The 19,668-nt window shown below is 42.7% G+C and overlaps 1 protein-coding gene across 1 annotated transcript in view; it reads left to right on the top strand.

Annotated features, from left to right (window-relative positions):
• Positions 1-1,313: 1,313 nt before the first annotated feature.
• Positions 1,314-19,668, top strand: part of bmp6 (bone morphogenetic protein 6) — a 52,641-nt gene continuing 34,286 nt past the window's right edge. The window contains exon 1 of the mRNA XM_049564633.1: positions 1,314-2,234. Within this exon, the coding sequence (XP_049420590.1) occupies positions 1,826-2,234 (409 nt within the window). The 5' untranslated portion in view covers positions 1,314-1,825. The remainder of the gene's footprint in view (positions 2,235-19,668) is intronic.

The raw sequence follows: 19,668 nt of genomic DNA, 5'->3' as shown, positions 1-19,668 counted from the left end.
TATGTTAACACGCTGTAAATGAACTTATTTTAAGTTTTAATATGACATTTAGTTTTAGCTTTGAGGTGTATTTGAGTCTGAGAGCGACCAAGCAGTTAGTGTGTGTGTGTGTGTGTGTGTGTGTGTGTGTGTGTGTGTGTGTGTGTGTGTTTGGTGGTGGTATGTGTAGCTTTGATGCTGGTTCTCACTCTTCACATGCAGATAAGATAGGCCCTGGCTGCAGCAGCAGCAGTAGCAGAGACACAGAGAGATATGGACACCTTTGGACCTTATCACCAGGACCATCACAGTCTGATGGGGCCACAAAGACACAACACAGGTTAGGGTGAAAGGAATGATAGGAGGACGTGGAGGGAGAGATGGAAGTTAGGATTTAAAAGAATTTCTTTTCTTTTCATGGACTTAAGGGACATGTGCAACTGCTCTCTGTTAGTATTCTTAACTTAGAATTAAACAATATTTTTAGACCTGCAAGTATAGGCCTACTATGACATTTAACAGCTGGCATTTTTCTAATTGGTGCGATTTGTTCACAGAGACAGACTTGGAGGTGCAACCTATTATCCAGCTGGTTTCGATGTTAAGCTATACAATTAATTAGAATACTTAAGACGGTTTATTTCTATAGTGTTTAAAGGAGATCGGGTCAGTTTTCCTCTGTAGGTTGCTGTGCGTCATTGCTTGCTGTTTCCAACTCCATCGTCAGGGGTCGTGCCTCAACTGGGCAACATTTATTCTGCTTGACCGGAGTTGACGCACGCCTTGACTGTGGATGTGTAAAGTTGTAATCCATGCTTCATTATGGCAGGTTTGACGGTTTCGTGCCGGCTTTTCAGAGGAGTAAGTGTTCCAAGAAGGCGCAATCATCCAAACCTTTGAAACAGAAGTGTAACCATAAATTTCGGGAACATACTCTGTAAACTGCTTAGAACTAAAACGCAGCTGGCGAATCTGAAGTTAAACTCCAATGCTAGTGATCACATACAACAGCTAAACAAAAATGTAAAAAAGATGGGCTTATGGTGGAGTGATCATATCACAGAGACTGTGAAAGTGTGTAACAGGAACATTATGAGCAATACAATTGCAAAGCAGACTATGTTGGCGTTTTTATTAGAATGGACAGGCTGTTATTCTGCAGCGAACAAAATATGGAAATATGATGTTAGAGTTGTCCTTGTAGCCTGGAGAGCTCCACCTCTGGCTAAGTGCGCACGGAGTGGGCGGTTTCGGAACACACACACACACACACACACGGACGCACACATACGGTACACGTGCACGCGCGCATATTATGGACTGCAACCTGCTGATTCCTGTTAGACTCTCATACACAGCCTGTAGGGGTAGGTGACCGTCACAGAGACCACTTCAACTATTAAAGGGCGGCTTTTGTCAGTGCGCAACGTTTGGAAATCTTGTCTTTTTGGAGAGCAAACATATCCGCTTCAGTAAAATGGCTTCTTTCAGAGGACTTGTCAGTCTTTTATTTGTGAAATTCGTGTCAAGCGGTGTCTTTTGACCGACTTACCGGAGCGCTCAGAATAAAGTTTCTCATGGTGCACTTTATCCTGAAGCAGCACAGCGCGCTACCGGAATCAGAAATGAAAGCAGGACCGACACTATTTTGCGCTTTTCTCTTTAGGAAGTATTTCAAATGGCTTGATACACGAGTCTTTTCTCGCTTTTGATCTGCGGCTGCGACAGATAACCGCGCACTCGGACGGACTTTGGTTCCCATTACATCTATTCTACATTTGGACACGCGACTGAAGCTCCAAGCCAGACACACTTGGGACTCCGGAGAGCACAGCGGGACAACACCATGACCAGCTGCTGGCTTGCCTTGGTCGGATTGTGGTGGAGCGCTTATTACTTCATGTTCCTGGTCGCGGGGAGTAATTATTCACTGGATGGAAACAACGAAGTGCACCCGGGTTTCATCCACCGGCGGCTGCGGACGCACGAGAAGAGGGAGATGCAGAAGGAGATCCTGTCCATCCTCGGGCTGCCGCACAGACCGAGACCGCATCTGTCACATGGAAAGTACAACTCCGCTCCACTTTTCATGTTGGACTTATACAACACCATCTCTAGCGAGGAGAAAAGCCAAGTGGAAGGCATGCTGGACCAGTATCAGTCCATGCGGACGACCCAGAGTCCTCCTCTGGCCACATATCAAGAAACTGCCTTTCTAAATGACGCAGATATGGTGATGAGCTTCGTTAATCTAGGTAAGATAAGTTATTTTTTCGGTGATATGTTTTGTGCGTAATTGCGCTCCTGTGAGATATTTTTAATTGTCCAATTGTTGATGAATCAAACAGAAAATTTCAGTTTGCAAGAGCAATTAAGGGTGAACAGGTGTTTGGCACAAGTAAAGTTGAAACGGAGGGTCTGAGAAGAATCTACAACATGATGTAAATTTATGGGGGTATGGTTTTATTAAAATGACGCACGAATTAGGCTCCTGTTGATCATAAAATAGTTTTTTTCCGCACTGGACATATAAGACACCTGGAGCTCCTAGTTGACCCACATTTTAATTTAAACACAGGACACTGGCGCAAAAAGACGCACCCGTCGGCACGTTTAATAATGGATCATGGACTAGCTCCTTGTGTGAACCGCGCAGAGGCCACATACTCCCTCATCTCCCCTGTGGGTTAGAAAAACTGATGAGGTTTGTATTGTTCCGGAGTAATTTATTGTTACACGTCCTCTCTCCGGGTAGATTGGCCCTCCTCGGCTCATTTATAGGACCGAAATTCTGTGGTCAGTCTTGCTGTGCAATGTACTCCATGATTTATGTCTTCGCGGGAAAAATAGACTTAGTATCCTCAGCAAACCATCAACCACCACCGCTGGTATTTGTATATAAAGGGCTATTCCTGCCGTTGACCTCCAGCGCAGTGAGTTGCGGTTTCCGTGCGTAAATTGCGTCGCATTGTTTGTGTTACCCGAGCAGATTGGTCTTTAATTAGCTCCAGTGACGATAAAGAGGGACACTTTAATCATAACGACTTTGGAACATAAAAGCCTAAAGGCCTTCCTTCCATTAGCAGCTCCAGTGTTTACTGGGAGACTCTAAACAGAACGCCTGAAGATAAACAGAGGCACTGCCAGAGTCAGACACTGGTGGACAAGGAAGCTTAAATCCAGATTGATTGTCATTCTTCTTGGGAACTAAGGGCATTGTCATGATCTGGCCATGAAAACAGTGGGAATGTGTCACTGCTGAAGAATGTAGTTTTTTCTGATTAAGGCTTCTCTTGAAACAGGAAGTCCATTAAATATTTTATCCCTCACCTTTATAAACCATTTAGTAGTCACCCAATACCACACATGAAGAAGAGAATTAGGTTTGGAGTTCTTAAAAAAAAAAAAAAAGCAAGCGCTTCTCTACTTATTGGTCCTGTGAGTATTGGTGTTGCAACATGTAGTGATGAAAACCAGATATTCAGACAGAAGGAGGCCGTCGTTTTGGTCTCAAATATCGAAGCCCCTCTGTTGGCTTCTGTGTGGGGGTGTGATGGTGGCAGCGTGGTGTTTGTGTGTCTGTGGTTTTGGTATTCCTGTGCTGTGTCAGTTTGAGTTTATTCTGTGTTATTGCACATCTGGCTCTCCACTTTGATTAATCGCGTCCTGTGCATCTTTTGACGATTCCCTCAGATTTCTGCGGTGACCGGGGGATTAGGTTGCCATCTCCTCCAGCCGTACACAGAGTCCTAACCGCCCTGGAGGAGGGACGGCTTCCTCCCTGAATGTGATTGTAATTAATGTTGGACAGGCCAAGGCTTTCCATCTGCTTTGCAAATAAGGCCTTGCACGACTACCGTGTGTCATCGCCATCCGATTAGTTTTTAATGTGTCTCTTAGTCGATTCGAGCGGTTTGTGTGGAGCGACTTAGAAAGCTATAGTAGAACAGAGGCCTGAAACACTCCTGGGTGGTCCTTCTTGTTTCTAAACCGGCCTAAAAATCTGGATATCATGTGTGGCCAAAGTGAAACTACAAATTAGAATCAAGATAAATGAAAGGAAGGAAAGCGAAGAAGCCAAACAATCTGTCTGAAACAATTTGAAAAATATGGAGCAGTATTAACAGGCAGAGCCTTAGGCAGGCGGTTTCATTGAAAGGCACCTTCTCCACCTAATCTGTGTTTGTGAAGCCGAATCAAAGCAAAGAAGACTGCAGCAGCTCCGTTTACACTGATGATCTGATTTAAAACTGGAGTCACCTTTTTACATCAGCAAATCCTCCCTGGGCGTAGATGTAAGAATCTCAGACTTTAAACTGACCCATAGCAAATAAAACGATGACAGTGATTTAAGCCTCGGTGTGAACTGATGTCTTTCACAGCCAGCTGCGGCAGTAGCGCAGATAGAGAGCTCATTTTCTGAGGGTATTCTCTTGGGGTTCAGATAGATTTAAGAGCTCCTGCGTTACATCCAGTCTCAAGTGCTCTCTGTGAACCATATGCCTCTTTTCCCCCACCTCTCTGCATGATTCATGTAGACCTCTTGTTCAGTCATCCATTCTCCTTAGCTTTCATCACTTGTTCAGAATGACCCATTGAAAAAAAAAGAGCAGAGCAAGTGGTGGAAAACTTCAAATTGTGGGATGAGAAGCATATTTTCCATCTCCTTTTTCGTCTTCATTCCTAGAAAAGCATGTTCATCACTGTTTGCCTTGCGGACGTCCTGCTTTCCACTGAGGTCTAGTGAAGTGACACTGTGTGCCGAATGACTCATGCTGTGTGACACGCTGCAGCTCCAAACATGTCCTAATACACACCAGGATCCTCGGGTAATGGTAGTCACTGTTAAAGGTTGCCTGTAGAGTTTTAGACATCTAGTAGTTCTATGGATCTGTTTCTCTATGAATGGGTGCCCGTTTTGTTTATCTCATGAATGTACCATGTGAGTGAGGCATATGCATTCCTGCCAAGATATGCAGTTATGTGCCAGCAGAGATAGGGAAGAAGACTGCAAGCTATAAACACTGGTGTAAACAATACAGGATTTAAAATACTTGAGGTTGTTTTATGAAAAAATAAATGCTCTTGGCCTGTTTGTAAGATCTCAAAGATCGTTTTGGTGAGTAACACTAAATGTAAATATGACTTTTGTTTGCTTACAAGAAGACTCCAAAGGACCTCTTTTAACTAGAGTTTAGGGCTGGTACACACTTGGTACGTGTAGATTTTAAAGATCCTCTCCTTTCAAAAATGTGCTTTTCTACTGGTTATGTCCCCCTACCATGTCTGACCTTGACTTTTCTGAATTGTGGCTGTGCTAAATTTGTCACCAGAGAGGTGTTTTCACATTCCTCTATTGAAGGGGGCGATGTCTGTGCACTGCCCTAAAAACTTAGCTCCAAATGTACCCTGGGCAGCGAGATTAGGTATGCCACTAATTTGAAAGCCAATCGCTGTCTGATATGCAACTGTTGTCAAAGAAACCTGAAACCTCCAGTGCAGAGTGGACTTATGACACGCAATGTAAAAATCTCAGCAGTTAGAATACATTTGGTATGATGGATGCGCTGATTTGATTTATTTTAACAAATGTTAAAACAGATAGTACTTGTTTTGTACACAGTTCTATAAGTAAGTAAGTCAGTAAATAAAATTTATTTATACAGTGCTTTTCGCAGACATAGGTCACAAAGCGATTTACAAGGGCAGTTTACAACAAGAAAGAAATCATAGGGACAAAGTAACTAATGGAGCCACATTGAGAAAAGTGCACAACTAGCAAAACTATTCGCACACACACACACACACACACAAGAAAAAGTAATTCACATTATACAACAACTGTGCACAAAATTGAAACAACACATCTCTGATACACACAAGTTATTCGAACAATTGTCTTAACAGGTGTGTCGTATGCAAGCTTTTAAGAGGAACCACAAAGTCAGCAGACTGTAAGGGAGCAGACAGAGCATTCCAAAATTTAGGTGCTACGGCCACCAAAGCTCGATCTCCACGTGTCTTAAGGCGAGTGCAAGGGACAGACAACAAATTTAGCGTATTTGGTCAGAAAGAGCGAGATGAAGAATATGTTTGAAGTAGTTCAGCTACATAAGAGAGAGCCTGACCGTGTAATGAGAATGAGAGTTTTGAACTGGAATGTAGAGTTTTATGTAGAGTTTTTCCTGTTGGAGGGCCACAGAGCTGCACGCAGAGCAAAAAAACAGAGACCAGCAGCGTAAAGCTAGAGAAGAACTGAGTGGTGCCAACGCAGGCTTCTGTGGTCACTTTAGCAGCTGCAGTTGATTATAATGGACGCGCTCTGCTGTGGCAGGCGAATCGTGCCGCATTTGTGTCCCATGTATTTTGGCCATTGCATGAAACAGACACATAAATGTACTTACAGAAATTTGTTGAAGTATATGTGCAGAAAATCCTGACAAGTTTTAAGCACAACTGTGTCTTTTGGAAAACTCCTGTTGAGACGTATTTAGCGCAAAAAGGATGACCTGCCCTTTTCAGATTCTGGTCTCTGGTCACAGACTTTTTTTTTATAAATCTCTCACAAGGTAACACATTGTGAAGTGAGTGGGGAGACACTGACCAATATTAGTAAGGTGCATCCCAGTGGAAAACAAATAGAAGAGGTCAATGCTCACTCAATTAATGAGGGGTGACACATTGCTAAACAAATATCAGCAGCCACCATGAGGACTTTAATAGCCAGCAGCGGAAATTTTTCTATTCCTATCAGGTTTGGTTTTTGTGGTTGAGCTGTTACCTCGTGGTTATGGTGAGTCAAGGATGCACAGAAATGGCTTTGGTTTCACGGGTCACAGAACAGGAACTCCAAATGTTGTTCCTGTGTCATCTGCATTTAACTGTGATGAGTTTGCCTCCCTGTTGCTCTCCAATGTCAACCAGACAGACAGGTGTGGAGGCCTCTCTGAACTTGGCTTGGCACAGAGCACAGCTAAAACTCCCATAGCTTGTTTGCTCTCCCATCCTTTTCTGTTTGTGTGCTTGGTTTTACCAGAGGAACCATCTCATAATAATCCAGGAAAATCCATTCATGGTTTTAAAGTCAGTCTTGCTTTACTTTCCCTACAGTTTTAAATACTGTTTCATGGTTAACAGGTGATCTTCACCCTGACTGTTTTTGGTTCTGAGGCCCCTTTTACACATTTCACGTGTGTCAGATAAAATTAGAAAGTAAACTTTTGTCTACATCTAGCCACAGTCTATTTCTGTTTCATTGTTAACCAGACCACAAATCTGATTACATTGCTATATAACATGTCTGTGCACTTTTCTAAAGATAGCAATCCAATCGATTCAAGAAACAAAGTGGCTATGTGTAAATTATTTCGGTCCATTCTAAGGCTGTTCCAGAGTCTTGAGAGTTAAGTCACACATGCTTCCTGTTGCTCAAATATTATAAGATTGTTTTATGCTTTCATGCGCTTGTCTGTCATCATGATTTCTCTCCTTTTCTTCTTGTCCTCTCTGCCTCTGCACACCCCATTGCATGGCTATAGCTGAGCTGTCACTAGACCTCTTACCTAAGTCAACAACCAAGCTTTCTACTAGCCTACCTCCCACACTTTAAAGGAAACAAGCCAGAAAGCTTTAAGAAGTGGGTTTTTAGGAGATTAGCCGGGTCCAGACAGCCCTGGGCTTATTCTGAAATGAAGTGCCCTTATTAAGCGCCTGTTTTCCCTGTCTTATGATGCCTGGCTGCATTTCTCAGCGCCTTAGCCCAGGTAAGCCACTTCCTTTGCTGCGAAACGTGTCCCAAAGCCCCAGCATGATCAAATAATTAGTTGGCTTCGATCAACGAGTCAGTTGTTTGATGCAGAAGGAGCTTTGGAAAATTTTCACTAAACCGTCTTGAAACACTTCCTGCAAAGCCTCAGAGACCAGAACAGAGCAGAACAGTGGACCACCCGTCACTTCACCTCAACTTTTAGCAAACCGTAAACAATATTAGCCAGAAGTTAAGTGAGGAATTCAAGATACGCTGCAGCGGAATAAAGGATCTTTTCTGAGACATAAACTTGGCAGATGAAACCTTGCTGCAATGGTGAGAAAAATTACATTAACAAACTACAATCCTCTGTGTTTGTTTTCATCTGTTTACAGTATCAGATATTTCACTGCCGCTACAAGTTCACTTGAACTTGCAGTGATGTTCAAGATCGGCCCAAGATATACAAATAATTCTGCTTATTGAGTTACAGTGTTTTAAAGTGCTTCCTTTTTCTCATGTTTGGATTGTATTGGTTGTCAAGCTCTTTGGCAAAACACACAGCTGCCTCAAGAAACAAACACGGTTGATGGGGGAAACATCTCCGGTTAACCCGATTATATCTTTTCCAGTCCAGCTTTATGTCTGTCATAAAAGACGAGGTGTTACAGGACAACTCTATTGTCCATCAAAGTTTTTGCTACAGACCGTACAGCGTGATCTTTCATGTGAATCGTTCCATGAATGGCACATATGATGTTTGTCAAGTTAAAAGATAATTTTGCACGTCAAGACAGTCGCACTTTGTCTTACCATTTAGTTTTGTTTGAAACGCTCAGTGAACTGCATCTCTGGTCTTGCACAATATACATCACCAACATTAACGTGGCTGTTACCACACACATGTAACGTTATCTTAACCTGATGTATTTTATCCTGCAGTTCCTGATTTTTTTTCAGCCTGGAAGCGAAAGAACGAGTAACACCTGTTGCTTGTGTGAGTACATCCCAGCACAAAACACACAGACATGGCAGCTTCAGCGAGAGAGAAAGTTATGACATCACCTGCGCAACTTTTGGTTATGCAGTCTTTCTAAAAGACCTCACAGTCTTATACTTCAGTTTTACAGCAAACTCTGACTTTCAGAACTGTCTCTTGAATTTACAATCATCATATGTGTAATTCATCGCACGTTTCAAACAGGATTAAATAATTATTTGTCTTTCATCCTTAACTACTGTACATATTTTTTTCTGAAATAAGGCCCCATGGTGGTCCACCAGAAAAGGACAGACTTTGCTTCTCTGTTTTCCTCAGTAGGTGGAGGAATTGACGCAGCTAACCTTTTGCTGAGGGTGTATACATAGATGGAGACGTACACGCATGCAGTTGGTCGACCCTGGGGTCAACAGATAACCATTTATAAGACAGCATTCCATTTACACTTGAAGTCATCTCTGTCATACACCCTGCTCTTAACACCCCACTACACAGACACACACACACACATCAGTCCTCCACCCCCGCGCCCACCCACCCCGATGATATCTCTCCCTCTCACGCCATAACTCTCCAACTTGACGAGATGGCAGCAGAGATTGGGGCTAAGCACAGAGATTACACTTCTTGCCTTGTTTCTTCTTTTCATCCTCATTTCTTCTCCCGTCCAGTCTCATGTCTTCATCGGACATTCCAGTTCGGAGCGATAGTGGTGTGGGATGGAGGAGTGTGACGAGATAAGGAGGTGAAGTGCGGCACACTCGCGGCTGGTAACGATCTATTGAACAGAGCAGATAACCCCGACAGAACATCTGATTAGGGCCCGCTGCTCCCATTTATCACCTTTGGGTGCAGGCATGGAGGAATTTGCTGTTTGTTCTGCCGTGCTTCACACAGGACGAGGCAGAGCTTCATTGTCCTTTCACACATCTGTTGTTTTCTCCGCATCTGTCTGTCTTCACATATTTCTTTTTCTCTCTGTCTTTGCCATGCGTCAAGTTAGTGCTGTAAACCTCTGAGGGAATCTTGACCACATGTTGTGCAACAAGAAGCAGCAGATCAGAAACAGGTTGATGTGGTGGCCTCTTCCAGGTGCTCATACAAACAAAAAGCACCATATATTATGCTATTGGCTCTGCATTAAACATATTGATGGTAGTGTTGGTGTCACTGGAGAGTCTGGTGGTCCAAATGCAGTTTTAAAGGCTTTTCCAGCCACAAAAGAGAAAAAAATCTAGCATGGAAAGGCATCATTTAAAGATACTGAAGTCTGGCTCAAAGATGAAACAAAAATCAGTATAGACAATCATGACTTTTCACGGTGTTCTTGTTGTTGTGCTCAGAGAGCCTTTGGCAAACTTGCAGTTATAGTCTTGCATGTTTAGTGATTGTTGTGGGTATGTGCTTAAAGCAGAGAGAAACAAAGAGAGAGTGTGCGTGTGTGTGTTTACTGCTGCATCGCTCTTTCCTGCTAAAAGCACCGTAAAGCTGTCAGCCTCTGTCTTGTGTTTAACTGTCTATGAGGAGGCCACGCAGAGGAGATCATTAACCTGGAATTAGTGTGTGTGTGTGTGTGCTTGTGTGAGTCTGTGTTTGTATATACCAAGTTTGTATATGTGAAAGAGAGAGACAAAGATGCAAACAAATGTGTCTCTTTGTTTTGATTCCTGCAATTTCCCCAAATCTCTGTGTAACCAAAGCCACAAAATCCAGTCTGTTGAATGTTAAACACACCTGCTGCCTATGTTTGAGTTTAGGTGGCTCTGATGAGGTTTGGAGTGAGTGTAAGAACAAAATATAGGAACATATGGATGCCATAGTTGACATCAGGGCAAACTACATCAACATGTAGCTGTTTTTTTGAGTGAATCACCACACACATCTGCTTGAACCTGACAATCATCTTCAGTTTTTTAGAGATGGTTTTAATGAGGCGTAGCTGTGAATTTTCCAAGTTCACTGCATTTAGAAATAGCACCTGTTAAGAGACATTTGTCACTGTAAACACCGCTCAGTGGGAGATTTTTGATCGTTAAATCTGTATGATGATACATTTGATGTTATATAACACAGTATAGGACATACACTTTTTTAGTAAACACCGGTTGGTATGTCTTTGGAATTTCTGTTCCACCCTGGTGTTAAAAAGGTTGTGAACCTGTGAACCGCTGAACTTCGAATCGGCGTCTCCTTGTGTGCCCAGTAAACTCCATCCATTATCATAATGACCCCGCCGTTTGCTCTGCCGAAGAGGCTCATTCTGGTAATAGAGATGACTGCGGCCGACAGGAATGGCGTAAATGTCACGGTAAACATTCCTGCTGTCACATTCTTCTGTGAAGCCACCAGGAAGCCCGCAGGGATTTATCTCTTGTAAATAAAAAAGCAGAGGAAGAGAGGGAAAGGAGGGAAGAAAGGAAAGAAAAAAGGCACACCCAGAGGATGCTTGAGGGCTGAGAAACTCTGGGGCAGATGAAAGGTGATTTAAAGCCTTTGGTGACCTTGAAGGAGCAGAGGAAGGAGGGTGTGAGTTTGTGTTTGTTCTGGGAGCCACATATACACATTTATGTGTATGCAAACGTCTTTGTAAAGATGTTTTATAGTCAGTGGAAGTATGATGGAAATCCTTTTTTAGCCATGCTAGCGGGATGTTGGTCAGTCTGTCCAACATTTTGGTCTGAAATATATCAACAACCGTTGGATGGATTGCCATGAAATTTTATACGGACAGCCGTGGTTCCTAGAGGAAGAATCCTACAGAATTTGGTGATCCTCTGACTTTTCCTTTAGTGTCACCATGAGGTTGACATAATCAAGTTGTAGAAAAATGTCTTAACATTTAGTACAGCCTCACAGAGTTGCTAGCATTACGTGGTTCATGGATCCATTTGGCTTTAAGCTTAACTAGTGCAGTGCCGTTTAAATGTGTCTGTTCAGAATGGGCCAATTTCTCGGCTTGCAGCATCCAAACAACTTCAAATGTGACACTTTGCTTCCTTGGGAGTATACACGTCATTTGCAGCAGCTAGCTATTGGGAACCAGGCTATTTCTGGGAACAAAAGCGTGCATTGTGAAAGTTACATCGCTGATGCTTGAAATGTTTGAGTTTGCTACTGTGATACATCTCCAGCCTCTCTAGTCTCTTTCTATTTATCTGATCTTGAATGTACTGTAGCAAGCGACAAAGAGCAAGCTTTACCCTGCATGCTGTTTTGGTAGTGTAATGGTTAATAGGGGGCCCCTCTCAATACGCTACACAATGCAATACTCATAAATGTGTCCCGTAAATCTCAAGAGCTTGCACTCCACACTGCACTTCCTTTGGTCCTCAGCAATACACCCCGCCAAGTGTGAAGTTGATCTGATAAATGTTTGTCGAGAAAATTGAAGGACTGACAGAGTTCCAGGAGTTATCTTGTGTTGAACCCACTTCCCCGTAACCAACTTGTTTTCGTCTGTGTATGCACAGTTGTGAACCTCGTGCATAGAGTCGGATGTCTTGATGTCAGTTAGAAAAAGAGAGAGAAAATGTGAGATGTCTTGTGGCATTCTGCTCTAGTGTTTTTTGTGTTTTTTGTATCCCAAAGTCTATTTCACCTGTGCTGAAAATAGATTGTCTATGGTCAGTTATTCTTAAAAATTAGAAAAACACAACACTATAAAACACAGTGGAACCAAGACCATGAAGTTGATCAACAATAATTGTTCATTTGACAGTGACAAGTGTTTAGGGTGGAGTTTTCCTTTAAGGTCAGGGTCAAGGGTCAAGGATGAATGTAGTCACTCAATCTCACAAAGTCCTTACAAGTAGACAAATATAGACATATATGACTGGGCTTGTGTGTGTCTGTGTATTTGAATGTATGCTCACCACCATTCTGTACAACTCCCTCCTCGTAATACAAGAAGTCTTCATCAAATACTGGTGTTACGGAGAAAGCTGCACCCCTCGGCCCCTCGCATGTTCCCAGGCTGGTCGTCTCTCTAAAGAGGACGTGCCTGAAACAACAACCGTGGGTCCACAGTGAGAAAAAGGCCCCATGTGAGCGCAGATGCTCCTGACCCTCCCGAGCAAGTAGCCTCCCTTTCAACCGTGCTGCTGCTGACAAATTTACGAGCCCTAGGCTGACCCGCAGGCTGACTTTCCAAACAAGATACTGACAGGAAAACAGTCGGAGATGGGAGGGATGGAGGGAGGCAGGGTGGAAGAGTGAGATGAGAAAAAGCAAAGAGGAGAGAAGAATGGCAAGACCTGTATATGCTATGTTTTTATTAGTGATTAATTAATTCTAAAATGCTTGAGTGGAAGCTGTGGTTTAGCTTACAACTAACTAATTCAGCATGTCATTCTTTGCAAAAAGTAGAGGAAGACAAAGGGAGAAAGTTGAGGCCTTTATCACAGGCATCATCAGAGAAAGAAAATTAGGGTGACAGAAGAAAGCACAAGGAAGAGAGAGTTTCAAGAGATAATAAAGCTGCAGATACAGAAAAGATAATGGGCAGTCCGGTGAGAAAGATGTAAAATGACGTATTTTGGAGAGTACAACAGCACACTAATATTTCTAGAGGTTAGGGGTTTGACTCCCAGTGAGGCCACCGATAACAAAAATGTATCCACTCCCAGTGCCGTAAGGCTCTCTGGATAAAAGGATCTTATCGCTAAGGATGTGCAGGGGAAACTCTGCCCAGTCCTTCCTCCTTTACGGACACTTTCCACACCTCCTGGATACCTTATCTCACTGACTGAGTGTTTATAAGTCCAGTATGAATCCTTTTCCAAGAGGAAGTCACATTTTTAGCCTGTCTCACTGTCAGTGCCTTTTTTTAACAGTACACACACTGTATATACTGTCTGAGATTAGCTGCTGTCTAAACTCTGGTACTGTGTTCACTTTGAGAGGACTGCAACTCTGACATTCAACTAATGAGACAAAAAAAAAATCATGATTCTTTTAATAGCTTATCCCTCTCTTCCTGTTATTGTTTGTCATAGACAGCTGTCCAGAGTGTCTAAGGCCTTTGCAGTTGACAGACAGATATCTCTTGTACTCATCAAATCAATTTCTGAGATCAAAGATCACTGCTAAAAACTAGTGTGACTAAAGCAGCCAGATGATCAAACAGGTTGTAAATAAACTCCCATGTCAGTGTCATACTTAAACTATTACCCAAGCTGTCCATTTTAAACATCCATCATGGGTTTCACACTCCCTGGTTTAACTTTGATCTACCACACTTACTGTAGTTGCACATGCACAGTTTTTCCTGTACAATGGGGGGAATGACATCAATGTTTTGGGTGAGCTCACTTTCAGTTTCACCTCCAGATAATGTGGTTTAGAACATCTGGCTGAACTGTTGGCTTGTTTACTACCTGTCTGATCATCGGGGCCAAAATCAAGTTGTAATGAACCAGAATTATCCTGTAACATGGTCATCAGTGGGGCTGCACCCGACTCAGAATTGTCAGTCAAATCATATTTGGATGTTTAATATGAATCTATTTTTTACATATAGAGTTTGAGAGTTTGAATGGGGTTCGGCGGGACGTTCAGGGTGACGACGTCTACGTTATGCAATTAACAAGCCATATTATGTGCGAAGGAATTTTTTGCAGAGACTAGCTATCACAAAAGCCAGAAATTGTATCGTGTTAAATTGCTGTGAGCTGTGAATTCACCACTTCTATGCTGAAGGCAGAAGCTGCCATGGTCTCACTCAGATTCACCCTAGATCTGGATCTGGGGACAGAAATGTCATGCACACAGCACACTTACTGAAAAAACAAAACAAAACATAAAAACAGCTGCTCAACTTGAGGAATCTCTGTCAACTGGGGGGTCTCCAACTTAAGATTCGAATCTCCAACTTTCAGGGGGCAGACCTAGCTGTCAGTCATATTTCCACACTGCTTGATTTTGACAGATGATTTTATTAAACAAGATGTAAAACCCTTGCCTGGTAAGATTATCCTGATGTGGTAAGCATCAACATTCTGTCTCACTCTTATATCAGTGTGGACACAGTGCTGGCCCAAACACTTTCCAGAAATTAAAATCCAATTGGGGCCAATCAGGGATCTGCAATGTAGCTGGATTTGACAAACGCTTGATTTTTCAGTCAGCTGCACTGGTGATGACGGTGTTCACCAGTGTTTTGTTATGCTGATTGGCTGAAGGAGTTTGTCTGTCAAGGTGAGTACTCCTGCCCACTAAAAGTGTTTGGGGCGGCAGTGGGGCCAGACTGATAAAGAGAGTTAAACAGAATGTTGAGCTCACGTCGTCAGGATGGGCTTACCAGGCTAGCTAAACCCATTAATAGAATTAAATTTATAATGACACCCCAAAATTAGATTATAAGAGAATTAGAAATTAGATTAGCAGAGTGATTTCCCCCTTTTTATGAATGTGTATTTTTCTAGTTTTGCAGCTTTGCCCACCTAACTTAAATACTTTTTTTACAGTAGGCTTTAACAACACACTGCCCTGACCTTATGTTTAGTGCACAGCACATTGTAGATAAGTCTTGAGGGAACAGTTCCCGTTTAGTCACCCCGTACTGAAATAACTTGCCGTTTTGGAAGGTAGTTTGAAAATGCTTTTCTAGCTTTCACCAAAAACTCAAATGACATGAAGAAAACCAAAGTGCTCTCCGCTTTCATCTCACAGAAATTGTGTTGACATCGTGGACAGATGTATTATTAGAAGCATTGATTATTTTTCTCCTGATTTTCCTCAAGGCCCACCTGCTTTTTGAATAACCAGGTATCTGGTTACTGTCGCTGTTTTTGGAGCTGTGCCTGTGTGTAAAACAAGCAGTAGGTCTTACATGTAAGTCAGCCCAGGGGGAAGATTGAAGCTGGCCCAGACTGATTTATCAGTGGATCATATGCTCTGCCTTTAAGCCGCTGAAATGCGTTGTGGTCGCCGCTGACTTTCCAAAGGGAATCGCACTGAGGCTCGGCTGTCTTCATGACAGAGAGTGTGGAGGGGAAAGAAAGGCAGACAGAGAGGTGCTGATAGGGAGATATGGTGGTGGAGAGGGAAGAAAAGATGTGCTAAGAGGCAGAGAGGGAAGAGGAAAGGAGGTGTTTGTAGTGAGAGGGAGGGAAAATAGAGTACCAAACAGCATCACAGAGTGAGCTGGCCTTCTACCTTGTGGCTGTGGAATGCAAAGCCACCAATATTTTGACTTCTCCTTTGGAAACAGCTGTGTTTCCCTTTTTCAAAGATATTTTTTCCTTATTTATCGGATCCCTCAGGAGAGATCCATCTCCTGGCCCTGACACCGGCTTCCTCCTCTAAATCTGGGACCAGACCGGCATAGCTCAGACACACACACTCACACACACATGCACACCTGCTGCCCAAAAGCAGACATTAACCACAGATCACTATAGCAGGCCTCTTTACTGCCTGTACTGCTGCACGTTGATGGAGGCACATGGACACATTAGATATACGAAAATATGTGCCATCAGACAAATAAAGACACACATGTACAGGCAACAAATACGCATAAAGCAACCCGAAAATAAGAAATAAGCAGCTTGTGTACCACACACACACACACACACACACACACACACACACACACACACACACACACATGCCTGTGTGATCAGTCTTCCAGTGGTTTCCCACAAAGACTGACGGGCCAGTAAAAGGGGTTTCTTGCACCCAGCGTCCCTGTATTGACACGCCATAAATAAAACGAGGCCTGGTAAAAATTTGAACCCACAGAAATGTTTTGTTTTGTTCAAAATGAACTCCCATCAAAAACCATGGGAGTACATCTCTGTTTATGGAATATTCACTTAGCACAGAATGGTGGCGAATTTCTAAAGCAGCTGAGGGAGCCATTTCTGAGAGGGTATGTGGTCACAACCCAAGGGGAAAGCAGTAAGTAGCCATCATCAGTCATATAAATCGCAGAGGAAATGGAGCCGAACATCAAGGACAGAGAATATTGTAGGAAGAAGAAACAAGATCAGAGGTTTCTTTTTTCAAACAATGAGACCCCCTATATGCCATGGTCACTGATTTCCCCAATAAATACTGTCTTTAATGGCATCTTAGAAAACTATCATGGATCCACCTGTTATCCTGCACTTGGGAATTCCATTTTGTGACCAAGCAACAGTCAAAAACCACTTTATTTTCAAAAATCACTGATAGATTTGCAGCATCTTTGTTGACCCAGACAAACCCTCCTCTGCTGGCCACCCTAATGTTTTCCCCTGGCTACCCATGGCAACGAAAGGACAGCAAATCCTGACAGTCTGACCAACTCTAAACAACGTATCTTTTAGTGTGCAGTGTATTGCAAGAATAATGATTCTGGTTTAGGATTGTTGTTGTTAATCACATACGTTAGGCAGTGAAGTGTTTGCTGTCACTGGTTTTGTTTATGACTGCGGTGTTTGGTTGCGTTTATTTTCTTGTTCGTGTCTAAATGAAACATCAGTATTTCTGCCAAATCGGCCCCCAAAAAGAACACGATGTTGGAGAAGAAACAAAATTGACTCATGTACCAAAACTCCAGCAGAAATGCTGTGCTTTCATTCAAAGAGCACTTCAAGCAGTATGTGTCTATTCAGTAACTAAATTTAAAGCGCACCTATCATTCTGTGACCAAAATGGCAGTACTGAATCCTTATTTTTATCTGTCGCTGAAGGATTGTAAAGACTAGAAATAACTAATTACATTCACTCCTCTCACAGAAATTGTGTGGCTTTTTACTGAACTTGGATTTGTGCCTTCCTTCTTTCCACTACTGAGGATTTGAGAAGTCATCTGGCTCTTCCGTCCACAAGACCGAGTCCTGTGTGAAGACGGCCGATCTAAGTTGAAGCGAAGTGTAGGCCACCATTAGTCTGACCAGAGGCTGTTGTGACAGCTGCTCTACTGTAGAATTACATTTTTATTAACGTCCCATAAAGTGGAAAAAAATAATTCTACGTTGTTTATTTTCCAGCTCATTTCTTTCCTGATTTCATGGAATTTCCTTACAAATGTGAAAAAGATGTTGCACCATCCTTTGTTGACAGCTCATTGGCTCGAATTGGTGTCCAATGAAACCAACACTTGTTTTTACAGGGGCTTTTGGGGGAAATCACAACTGGCCATTAATGTCAATGAGTGTTTCTCTGTGGCCATTTAGACTTGTAAGTGTTCAAACAGACACAAATGCTGTCTAAAGATTGATTATAGACATGAGTGTAAAGGTTGAATATGTACATGCACTCATAAGGCTGAGCCCCCCCCGACACACACATACACATACACACACACACACACATTTGTCCTGTTAAAGGGATGGGTGGGATTTTTTGAAGTGGGGTTCTATAGGTAAGTATCAATAGTCAGTGTATGCAGTAGATGGCACACACCCAGTTTGGAGAAGCAGGCAGGATTACCGCCACAGAACCAGTGCCTTGATCAGTTTGTGTTGTGTTGTGTTTGTGTGACTTTTCGTGTTTAAAAGAGTTAGTTTGGATTCACCAAGGTCACACATAACACAAACAAACAAAAAGAATCAGGGCAGCGGTAGACCAGCAGCTCCCATGTTCTGTGACATTAAAAAAACCCCTATTTTTCTCGATGGACTCTGGCCATGAAGAGAGTATCGATAAAGGCCTCAGTTCCCCGTTGGAAAGGGCTGTCTGACAGCAGGATATAGTGGTGAAAGTATTCTAAATGTCACATACACGTAAACTGTGCCAACCACCATCTACTGTGGGCAATACATTGACTATGGTTAAGTACCTCATGCAACCCCACTTAAAAAATTCTATGCTATCCCTTTAATCCTGTGAGGTCCTTCATCCCTAACTCCACACTTTGGTCTTACCAAATGTGCAAAATGCAAGCTGCAGTTGCAACATGAGATTTTGACATGTTTTACTAACACAAAACGCATGCCAAATATGTGACCCAATCTTTAGTGTGGAGGAGCCCTGCAGGACTTGTAAATTTATCTGCAATTTGCAAGCAATAATCAACACCTGATCTTTTACAAATGTGTGAGGTTTTGGCATTTGGTACTTTTTTCCATTTCTGTTTTTTTTTTTTTTTTCTTCTTTAAACATTCGGAATGCTTCAGAAATACAAGATGACTGCGAAACAGGGCATCAAATCCCTGGTGCATAATTGATTATCCTAGTTACGCTGCCATTATGTTATTTTACCTAACTCTGTACTGTTTTATGTTACTGTTACCTTATGGTAGAGTGCATTATTTTCATGGAAAAGGGGCATAACAAGAAAGAACATTGTAAACATTCAAATACCGTTGTTGGTTAAATGCCCCCTGCAGCTGAGTTAATGGGTTCACATCTTAATCCTAGTAATAGCGCTTGAAGAGATGGAATAAAATCTCCTACTGACACACAGGTATGACACATCCAGCTACCTGGAGGCCAACTAGAGACTCAAAAGAGAGCTGATGACTGCTACCACTCAGCTGTCAGTCCGTTGCTGGAAAAAAACTGATACTACACAGTCCAACAGCCATACCTTGGATATCTATCTGTTAGCAAAGCCCCGGCAGAGGTGCAATTACAGCAAATTATCCGCCTACCCTCGGGGTTAGACACACACACACACACACACACAGACAAAAAACCCACACACATTGCGCACTAGCTACAAATCTCAAAACGACAAAAGATAGATGTGTGTCCAGACTTCATTTTATCATCTTGTATGGAATGCAGCACGGTGGTGATAGAGCTCCGAGGTGGTGGGAACAAAAATCAAATTCTCCTCCTCAGTGGATGTGTGTGAGTTTGTGTATTTGTGCGTGTCCTGGGATAGTATGGCTGACATTATGTGTCATGGTTTTGGATGCGTCTGTAGAAAAACCCAAATGGTTTTTCAAGGATTATATGGAGGACGATGACTGTAGACAAATGTGATTACATGGTTCAAATGGGGCCT

This window comes from Epinephelus fuscoguttatus, linkage group LG21, assembly GCF_011397635.1.
Source record: "Epinephelus fuscoguttatus linkage group LG21, E.fuscoguttatus.final_Chr_v1".
Lineage (NCBI taxonomy): Eukaryota > Metazoa > Chordata > Actinopteri > Perciformes > Serranidae > Epinephelus > Epinephelus fuscoguttatus.
The sequence above is the reverse complement of the archived record's forward strand: the minus strand, read 5'-3'. Positions and strand labels throughout refer to the sequence as shown.